Source organism: Akebia trifoliata, chromosome 11, assembly GCF_017979445.1.
Source record: "Akebia trifoliata isolate Shusen 1 chromosome 11, ASM1797944v1, whole genome shotgun sequence".
Taxonomy (NCBI): Eukaryota; Viridiplantae; Streptophyta; class Magnoliopsida; order Ranunculales; family Lardizabalaceae; genus Akebia; species Akebia trifoliata.
In genome coordinates this window covers 36,192,258-36,203,103 of record NC_141385.1, presented here as the reverse complement: position 1 = coordinate 36,203,103, position 10,846 = coordinate 36,192,258, and the positions used below count along the sequence as shown (strand labels likewise).

Here is a 10,846-nt window from a genome sequence, read left to right as displayed (position 1 = left end):
TGGATTTAAAATTTTATTTAGCCTAATTATAATTGTAAACAACTACTAAAATTATCTGAACGAGTGTTATAAGGATTTTTAATGTTGATATAATAATTTGAGCAAAACTTTTTGTAATGTTTGAATGGTGTGTTTTTAGTCTTAAATTGCGATGTGATAAATAATTTATGAAAATTGAGGTGTGATAAGTAAAAGTTGGGTGCCAATAGCAGCTCTCCTAATATTTATTTTTTAAATTTTAATTGGGGTGTAACAATTAAACGTTTGGATGCACATAGAAGTTCTCCTTTAAAAACGTCCAGAAAATGCAGCCAGTGCCAAAGCCAGAGCCAAAGCCGAAACCCACCCATTTCAAATGCAGGACGGATAAGGAAGAAAAAAAGCCATCAGAGACGCAGAAAAACCCAAGAAAAAAAAGAGAGAGAGGCGAAAATGGCGAATCTGAGACTAGCAATGGATTCTACATTCTGGGATTTGAACATTTCGACTCCTCAAACCCTAGATGGAACGGCCCGGTTCGTGCCGGGCGAGCGGTTCCCACTTGATGGAGCTCGAGCGAGTCGAGTACTTCGAGCTCAGCAAGTATCGTTGTTGCGCAATGGGTTCCCTCTCGGTATCATTCCTTCATTCTCTCCAACTTCACAGAAGGAGTTGGGTTCCTTCTCTCTTCAATCTCTCTTGTTCAGAACCGCTACTTCCAACTGGTAAAAGAAACTTACGAAATTCTGTGTTAGAGTTTGATTGTGTTCCCTTTGTTTGTTCATTGAGAATGGTTAGCTGAAATGCATGTTAGTTTGGTTATTCTTCGATGTTTTTGGATGAAATTTGGTGTTTTATTCTTGGGTTTTGCTTTTCTTTGTGTTTTATGCAATTGTTTATAGATAAATGTTGATTTTTTTCCTTGATGTCTTTAACTTGATTTAGAAGGTTTTAGCTGAAATGCATGTTAGTTTGTTTTTACATCCATGTTAATTATTGCTTTTCTTTGTGTTTAAAATGTAATGGGTTGGAGATGAATTTCAATTCCAAACTGAGAATGGTTAGATAAAATTCATGCCATTTATTTGGTTTCTTAGTTGCTGTTTGAGGATGACTGGACTTTGGAGATGAATTTCTATGATTTTTTTATTTATTCAGGGTACATTTGGAATTTTTTTTTGTATCCCAATTTTTGTGAATTTGGTAATTGCATGTGTTATTGGGCACTTTTTTTTATGTGTGTTCCATGTTTGTTCTTGAGTTCTCTTTTCTTAGTTCTTTTTATACTGAGTTGGGAATTATGTTACATGTGCATGACAGAGACATGGCCACGTTACATCATGGACACAACAATTTCAATTAACAAAAAATGCCTTGTTAACATTGGTTGGGGATAAATTTCTATTTTTGATAGATATATTCTTGAATAAATCTTTAAAAAGAACTCGTTATAGACATTCCCAGCGGGTGCCTTATTGTTAATGAGACCAATTACTCAAAGGTGAAGTCAGGTTTTGAACCTGGGTATGTTGTATAACTTGTATCAACACTCACAAGCGCTTCACCAACTTAGCAAGATGGCACCTTCAAAGTGTTTGATGTCACCGCTAGGTAAGCCTGTTTTTAGTGAGATCAATAACTTGTGAGTAAAAGCAAGTTTTGAACCCAAGAGTCACAAACTTAGAAATCTTGCAGTGTCTGAATGTTTGGTGCTGCCACCTTTAATGGGACCACAAAGATGAAGGCAAGATCTTGAACCCAATTCCATGTTACCAACACTCACAGACTCCACTAGCTTAGCAAGTTGTAACCTTCAAAGTATTTGTTATTATCATCAAGTAAATTTTATTTTTTTTTAAACAAGACTAGTATGGCAGAGACATGGTCAGGTTACAAGACCACTATGTATGTTGTTAGGTTTATAAAATAGCGAATTCGTACACTAAGCCGACCCATTTTTCTTCTTGAATCTTTCTTGTGAAGTTTGAAGATTGATGGTACTCTCCCATAAAGATTTTATACTATGTTATGGAAGTATGTAATAGGATTGACATACTTAACATTCATATTCTTTTGATCATTCATATACAAAGTAATTGGTTAATGAAGCAAACTTCTCTGTTTATAGTAGTGTCCGAAACTTCCTCGGAACTGTTTTTCGAACCTTCTTCACATTTTCATATATCTGATCTACTACTACTTGCTTTGAATTTAGAGTTTGATATCCTCATTCCTTGATCATGGATATTGTGCCTAAAAGAAGAGAGGAATGTATGAGTTGAGATTTTGAATTGTTTGGAGGTTTTTCAATATAACTTGTTGATAGATATGTTTCATTTTCTAATGTTTTTTTTAATCTCATACCATACATTGAAATACCCTTTATGTTGCATAGGTGGCTTGGATTAATCGGGCAGTTTCGTCCCAAGAAACTGATATCTTCCATTAAAGCAGAAATTACTAATGGTGATGAGTTGGAACTGCCCGCATTTAAAGATGTGGCAAAGCATTTCCTGGATAAGTCACTATATTCGCTTGGTTTGTGCACGCAGTTCGCCTTGACTTCCACGTCGTCTTTGCTTTTAAGCACTGAAGGACATGGTGAGAAAAAGGGCCGCCGTACTAAAGCAATGCTTTTTCACAAGGCAAGTTTGTTAAATATGTCTCATATCCTTAATCTCTTGTATTGTAGATATATGTCCAACATATAGTTTTGTTATTTCAAAAGAAAAAAATAAATTTATTTCCTTTTGGTGAAATCATGATAATAACAATATGGAAACATTATGTCATCTTTAGGAAAAGGCATTAATTGTCTTTTTATAGGTGTAACGTATACAAGGCACATGCTCATTTATTTGGACCATCCTCACGTTAGGTAAACCCTTTGATGGCATGGGGTTGATGTCAAAAATGAAACAAGTCTTATACATTTCATGGTAGTCAACCGTTTTTTACTTCTGACTAATTAGATGATCAACTGTCACATCTTATCCAACACTGCAATCCACATAAAAATTATTGTTCGTGTCAGAATTATAAAGCCACACATGTAATGAGAAGGAAAATTTGAGGATGTGGTGTTAGTGGGCACCCAAGGTACCTGATTAGAATTGAAATCCATTATAGTGCAGTCTATCTATTTTGGTACCGGTACCAAAACCACTAGAACTAGAACCATTTGAATATAGGCTTCAGCTCTGGGTAGCTTGGTATCCAAACCAAACTGGGTTTAGAACTTGATACTCTACTAGAAGATAAATCAAATGTCTTGTTTTCAAGATTCCAAATCGTTGTATATGTTAGGTTACCATTCTGGGTGCATTAATACCCGAACTAGAACCACTATGTTGTCACCCTACATTGGGTATATAATGATGTAAATCCAAATAAAAGAGTTCTAACTAAAAAGAATGCCATATCGTCATATTCCCCTCAAAAGAAAGGATAACCTCACTAAGGAAAGCTAGACAAGAGAAAATGGACTCCAACTTCAAATCATTGAGGTTCTTTCTATATTGCTAATTCAAATCAATCCTTTCTTTCCACTTTCCATTCAATATTTGACTAAAGACTTGTCCAGTTTGATAATGAATATAGAATTGAGCAGGACTCCTTATTCCCTGAGAGGCGACTCCCTTCATCATAGATCTCCCACAATTGAACCCTATATTTTATCCCCCATGAAATCTACTTGTATTGCCACTCCCAAGGAAAGTCCAAGATATGAAATCTCATTCTCTCTCAAAAGGAGGTAAGATGATCCTAATTGAGAACAATCCAGCTAGCATGCTTGTGTACTTTCTCCCTCTTATCGACCACGGAGAGTGTGGAGTAAAACTGAATAAGCTCTTTAGGGATTTCCTATGGCTTGACCTGGAAGGGAAGAAGAATTTCTATTTGGTGTGTTTGAAACATATTTGCCTTCCAATAAAGTACAGTGGCTTTGGTGTTTGTAATCCAAGATAGTTGATCATGTCTTGCTTCACTATGTGGTGTCTCATCACATGTGGATTCATTCTTGAACCTGTTTGGGCTTGAGGGTTGTTTCCTTAGACCACTTCAGTCTCTTTCACTCTTGGGCTGAGTGAAGCTCTCCTTTCAAGGGGCCCAAGAAAGTTCTCTAGAGTATTGTTCCCTTTGGGGTTTGTTAGGGAATCTGGAATGAAAGGAATTGATGTTGCGTTGACGGGAAGAGTGAGCCGGTTAAGATCATTTTGAGTTCTTATTTTATTTTTTTTGGTGTGAGGTTTTCAAAGAGTTTGGAGGGGTGTTCTTCAAAGATATTATGGGAAGGTGGGAGTGAGTGTATTGTATTTCTAACTCTTAGCTCCTCTTGTGTTTTCGCTCCATTTGTAGCTGGTCACCTCAACCATCTTCATCAATGAAATTTTTGCTTATAAAAAAAAAGTGGTTGTGGAGGTTCTGTTGCAAACGCACCATCCTTTGGAGAAAGGTTATTGTGGAGAAGTTTGGGGCGTTGGCTTTTGGTTGGGAGAGTGGTTTGGATTGGGTTTCATAGAGTTGTGGAGTTTGGAGGGTCTTCCAAAAGGTCCTCCATTTCTTTTGGGATAAGGTAATGTTCAAAATTGGGGAGGGTTTCCAATGTGAAGCATTGGGAGGGCCGTTGATGTGGGTTCTCTCCCCTTAAAGACCAATTTCCAGGCCTTTCAATATATGGCTCTGAAGAAAGAAGCTCCAATCTCAAACTTTATTATTTGATCGGACCCCAAAATTGATTGGAACTTCGATTTTTAGAGAGGTTTTAACAATTAGGAGTTGGATTCAATCGTTAGACTTGTCAATAGTTCACTCAGTGGACCTCCATTGAGGAAGATTTTCGGTGTTGGGAATGGGATTTCTCAGTGAGATCCTTTTATCATGCCCTCTTTACTTCACAATTAGCACATTTTTTGGTTGTAGAAGTCTGAGGTCCGAAGGTTTTGTCCAAGGTTTCATTTTTCATGTCACCACAATCATGGGAAAGATCCTGACGATGGATAATGTTATTAGGAAAGGTATCGTTTCGGCACACTTTTGCTTTTTTGTGTAAGATGGATGGGGAGTCAGTGGATCATATCCTTCTGCATTGCAAATTGGATAGGGTGATTCATTCACATTTTATTGGTCTGTTTGGCATTTTGTGGTGCTTTCCCAACTCCATTTGTGTGTTATTTGAGAGCTGGCTTCCCCTTGACTATGGCTTTCTTGCGTCTAAGAGGAAATTTTGGAGAATCCTTCCTATTGTTGTTTGTTTGCATGATCTGGAAAGAAAGAAATACTAGAATTTTTTAAGGTAGGGAGAGATCGATTCAAGAAATTACCATCTCCATCTTGGGGTTGTTTTTCTTTTGGTGCAAAATTCATGAGGAATCAAAAAGGGTGTTCTTTGACGACATGGGGAGATGGGAGTGAATCTATAGTATTTCCATGTAATTTCATCTTGTATTTTCGTCCATTTCAGTTTTTTGTTTCTCCGTATTGGTTTGGTCATCTTGATCATGTCTTTATCTTATCAAAAAAAAAGTATACATTGAATTCAAGTGGATCATTTAAATTCCTTTGTAGAAACATCATCTATATGTGCATGAGCCAAATTGATTTTCCACCAATTGTTTCCACACCCATACTTGGAGTCCACTGTCCTTTTCCAGTAACTACTAGTTCACTCCATATCTCCAAAAAGGGCTTACTTGTGTCATTGAGAATTGAGATTCCTCACATCCAGACGTACCCATTTCTTTGGAATGCCCCTCTTTTTTCCATTTCCATAATATGGTACTTTTAGACATTGCCAAGTCCATTCCACAAGAAATCCGTGATCAACATTTCAAACCTATTGCCAATACACGGGAGTGAATAACAAATCCATACAACGAATCATGAGGGTAGAAGGCGTGCTTTTAATCAAATAGATTGGATAGGTATCCATTTTTACAAGAAGCTAACCTCCTCCCAACCTCTCAATCACTGAGATTCCATAATTTATTGATTAATAGCTTGCCCCTAACAAAAGACCAAGGTAGATCTAGGGAAAACTATTGCATCACATCCCAAGTCGATTGATAGCTTTCCCATATTCACCAGCTCCCCACTCTAAACTTGTAGTTTTAAAAAAAAAATTTGATTTCCCACCTTTTGAGCTGTAGTAGGTCTAGAAAACCTACAAAGAATTGGCAGAGGATGACTACCCAACAATCAGAACACCAGAAAACACCTCATGAAGTTAATTTTGAAAGGATTTAATACACCTCATCAAAACACCAGCAAATATTAAATCATAAAAGGCTCAAACTGATTCTATCTCTAGCATTAGAGGCATAATTGGACCAGCTAGATAGGGAAAGCAAAGAATATGGAAGAATACAATGCATATAAGGTGAAAAGAAATAAATGACACCAAATAGATCTACTCTGGGGCAATGAAGGAAGAGGTGATTTGTATTTTCCCCTTTCTCTTTACCGATGACACAAAAAACCCACACTATGGCCTTTTTTTGGCAATTATTTTCAGTGGCAATGCTACCCTGGTAAACATCCAAAAAATTTTAATCGGGATCAAAATGACAGTAACACCAAGAGATACACCGTGTCGGTGCACATGTCAAAATTACAGAGTTTTATGATAAATCTTTCATTCTTGGTAAAACTGTCAACGGATCGGATTGGGGTCTATTTGGTACCAATCCAATAAGGAATGGATCCAGGACTGAATCCAATAAGTATCGGACTGAACTCTTATTGGATTGGGTTTATCGGATCTCAATATTAAGATCCAGACCTGATCCAATAACAATCAGGTCCAGATCGGGTCAAACCCAATTTTATATATAAACTTCACATATTTCAACAAATATATCATATAATTTATATACCTTTTAGCATTTTATCAATTTGGGTCCTTATCGGATCGGGACATGGTTGATCCAAATCTGATCCAATAAAATGTCGGATTGGATCCTTGTCAGAATCCAAAATACCAATCCAGACGCTAAGTTATCGGATCGGGTTTTGTGTCTGATCCGATCTATTGGCGACCCTAAGTCTTGGTGGTTTTACTCTATTGGATCATTTTATTTCTAATTCCCCTCTCCTATATGTACATGGAAATCCTACCAGATATCTTAACATAAACATTCCTTGCATATTTTCAGCTACCTCAACACGATATTACATTGGAAGCGGCCTGGCCTGAGCTTTTCATTGACCGTAAAGGAGGATACTGGGATGTGCCTGAATCAATATCCTTGGACTTGTCATCTCTTGTTTCTGATTCTGGATTGAGATACCGTTTCGGTGTACACAAAAATAGTGGCCATCCGAAGGCTTTTAACACCACAATTGATGACCCACCTTTAGCTCTGTTGCCTGGATTATGTGCTAAAGCTGCCTTTTCTTATGAGAAGAGCAGAGATATTTGGAGACAAAAGGAGAGACCAGAAGATATCATTATTGAGACGGACAAGGGTCGGTATCGGTGGCCCTCTTATGATGTACGTCTAAAAGAACCTCATGCTGCAATATCCGGAATTATTGGTAATGTTGCTTACTTGCTGAATCACTATTACTAGTTATGGAAATTAAATTTTCTTGTTTCTTCAAGTGGATTAGATTTTACTGCAGTGCAGTTTTCCATAGTAAACATTGGAATTGTTATCATAGTCACCTAGTTCTCTGATTTATTTCCTTCACCGATTTAATCACGACTTTTTCAATAAATCATGACTTTTATGAACTTTACGATTGTATCAGACGATGAAAGATGACCTTAATGAAGATGATGGTGACCATTTTATTGATGAAGCATCAGATAATGAGGATTTCATTGAATATTTTTTTCCCAATTTTATCAAATTTTTTCCTTGCCAACTCATTCCCAAATCCCGATTTGGTGACTATGGTTTAAACTACAGGGTAAAAGCTCCATGCAAATTGATGCTGGTCAGTGTCATGTATCTAATTACATAATTCAGGATTCAAGTATATAAAATTGATTATAGTATAATCTCAATTTCCATGTCTTTTAGTTACCATTTTTACACTATAATTTTTTAGAGATACCAATATAGTTTTCTATGTTATGAGTTCTTTTTTGATTCATCACTTGTTCTCTCATGATTCTCTACATTAGGTGGTACCTCTACTGCCTGGTTTGGAGGCAAGGAGAATTCAGCGGCTGTTCACTCGGGGGTACAATCAGAAGATGGGGAGGCCATCATTTCAAACACCAAGCACAGAAGCCCATTTAGTGCTGATTTGTATGGGTCGTTTTGCTATACATTCCAACATGGGAAATTCAGGAAGTTATATGGGGATCTGACCCGAGTGGATGCTCGTGTGGACATCTGTTCGGCTTCAGCCTTTGCAAGGGGCGCTGCCCATCTAGTTTCCAGTGTCTTTAAGAGTTCTCCAGTTAGAAGTGAAGTGAACCCACTTGCTTCCCCAAGGCTTAATGTGATCTTTCAACAGCAGGTATCTTTTCTATTCAATTAATAATATATCCAAAGTAAATGATTGCCCACATTAGCATGGGAGCAATCATCCATCTTTGGAGCAGATTGTCCTAATTGTCATATTTATTGTATTGCTTTGAGTTATAAAAAAAGAAAAAGCTAATTAAGATCATGTGGTTATGAATTATGATCGTAGTCCAATCATGCTAATTTTTTACCTAAAATGTCTGCTTGATGGGATGCATTAACGAGTGGATCCAGCCCCCCTAAATGTGTCATCTGTGCCATCGTGGGATCCATCAAATGGTGGGTCTGATTGCCTCAAATGTATGACAGGTAGGGAGGATGGCAAGAATCTAATCAAAGAAATTCTATATATATATATATATATATATATAGGGTTGCGTTATTACGACCCCCATTACGACCCCCTTTGCGACACACCTTTTTGTCTTATATGGGCAAAAATGTTTGGAATGGGCTGATTTTTTGTGAGGATGATCTCTATGGTGAGGAGATCATCCTGGCAAAAAATCATCCCATTCCAAAACTTCTAGACCGTCCGATTTTTGTTGAAAAATTATAGACCGTCCAATTTTTGTAAATCAATTTTGATGGGGTTAGAAGTTTTGGAATGGGATGATTTTTTGCCAGGATGATCCCCTCATCACAGAGATCATCCTCACAAAAAATCAGCCCATTCCAAACATTTTTGCCCATATAAGACAAAATGGTGTGTCGCAAAGGGGGTCGTAATAACCCGACCCATATATATATGTGTGTGTGTGTGAAAAAACTATGAGAGCATATAAACTATGTGAAAAAACTTATTACACCCCAATAAAGGATTAAAACACATTATTCAAACATTACAAGGGTTTGGCTCAAACTATTAGCCCAACATTACAAAACGTTATAACATTCATTCAAACAATTTCAGTAGTTGTTTATAATTATGATTAGGCTCATATAAAATCTTAAACCCAAAAAATAGAAATATAGCAAAAAATAATGAGAGAGAGAACTTCAATTGGCATCCCAACTTTTACTTATTCTCAACCATTTACTTATTTTCTTTATTTATAATTGGGGGTGTAATAAGTAAAAGTTGGGATGCCAATAGCAGCTCTCAAAGCTCTATGGGATATGGAGAAGGTAGAGATTGAGAAATAACTTCTATCTAAAGGGAAAAATATAACTGTCATAATTAACAATCATCAAATGCTAACCTTTTATGTACAATTGATGTAAAAACAGGATTCAAAATTTAAATTCAATCCACAAGATCATTTTCTTTGGTTTGGAAATCTGCAACTGCAACCAAACCCATTTATATGCTATGGTGAAAATTTTGTTATGCAGGTTGCAGGGCCAATTGTCTTTCGAGTAGATTCCAAGTTTTCGCTTGGTTCTTCGTCTGGGAAATCTGGTCCTCATATTGAGGATGTCATGTACAGCTTGAGTTACTCTCTAAGACTCCTTCGCTCCGGGAAAGTTGTAGCTTGGTATTCTCCAAAGAGGAAGGAGGGAATGATAGAACTTCGCCTTTTTGAATTCTAGGTCTCCAATTTTTTGTTTATCAAGGTGAGCAAAAAGAACGAAATCAGGCGGGAATACGTTCTGCAATTTTATTTTATTTTGTTTTGATTTATTGATAAAAAATTAGTTAAATGACATTGAGCTTTTAGCCGGGGACATGAATTGGGCCCTGCAACACAATGCACCATCTAATTGGGGTTGGTACTCAGCCATTCAAAATAGGAAATTTTAAATTTTAAAATTTTATTCTTCTTCTCAAAATTCTTGTGATGAGGTCCAGACCAAAAATGGCGGATTTTAAACTGAAAGATTTCTTTTGGCTATGAGCTCAACAAGAATGAGCTTAAAAATGACATGGATTGAGGTAGTAAGAAACTATTTGAAGACGATCCTTAATAAAATAAATAGAATTTATTTTGCTTCATTATACGTCTTTTGAGTTTAATATCTGTTTTCATCTTATGAGTTATTGGTGTGCTATCTAACAACACTTGACATTTTAAAGAAGATGCCAATTTTGCTAAGTTGGTAAAGTTAGTAAGTGCATTTTGTTCATGTTGTTGTTTTTGGATCCTTGATCTGCGTCGTACATCCAATAGTGTGGACATAGGGATGAGGACTCTTTTAACATTTTCCCAAGACATAAGATTGATAGTGTCCATATTGGACGACTCGTCTTGGATATATATATATATATATTGTTTTGGTTAACGATGTTATTGGTTAACAGTTAACATTAGTGTAAGAAGGTTAACCTCCGCAAAGTCTTACCACTTAGCTAAGTGGTCATTCTTAATGGATGGATGATTCGCGTTGACTATCTTGTCAAGTTACTTTTGAGATCTAATGATGCTTCTGAGTAAACTCAGTCTCGA

The 10,846-nt window shown here is 36.6% G+C and overlaps 1 protein-coding gene across 1 annotated transcript; it reads left to right on the top strand.

The window, feature by feature from the left end:
* The first annotated feature begins 309 nt into the window (after positions 1-309).
* On the top strand, positions 310-10,129 carry LOC147391422 (TRIGALACTOSYLDIACYLGLYCEROL-like protein). Its single transcript, XM_086459268.1, has 5 exons — positions 310-704; positions 2,375-2,624; positions 7,134-7,515; positions 8,111-8,451; positions 9,795-10,129. Exons 1-5 carry the CDS (start codon positions 433-435, stop codon positions 9,990-9,992), a joined length of 1,443 nt encoding a protein of 480 aa, XP_086315394.1. The 5' UTR covers positions 310-432; the 3' UTR covers positions 9,993-10,129.
* The last annotated feature ends 717 nt before the right edge of the window (positions 10,130-10,846 follow it).

What these genes read in the sequence shown, in the direction of transcription:
- LOC147391422 (XM_086459268.1), top strand. Translation starts at nt 433, where the DNA reads ATGGCGAATCTGAGACTAGCAATGGATTCTACATTCTGGGATTTGAAC. An exon ending in AAGCAATGCTTTTTCACAAG is followed by an intron (nt 2,625 to 7,133) that starts GCAAGTTTGTTA and finishes GCATATTTTCAG; the next exon opens with CTACCTCAACACGATATTAC. An exon ending in TGCAATATCCGGAATTATTG is followed by an intron (nt 7,516 to 8,110) that starts GTAATGTTGCTT and finishes TCTCTACATTAG; the next exon opens with GTGGTACCTCTACTGCCTGG.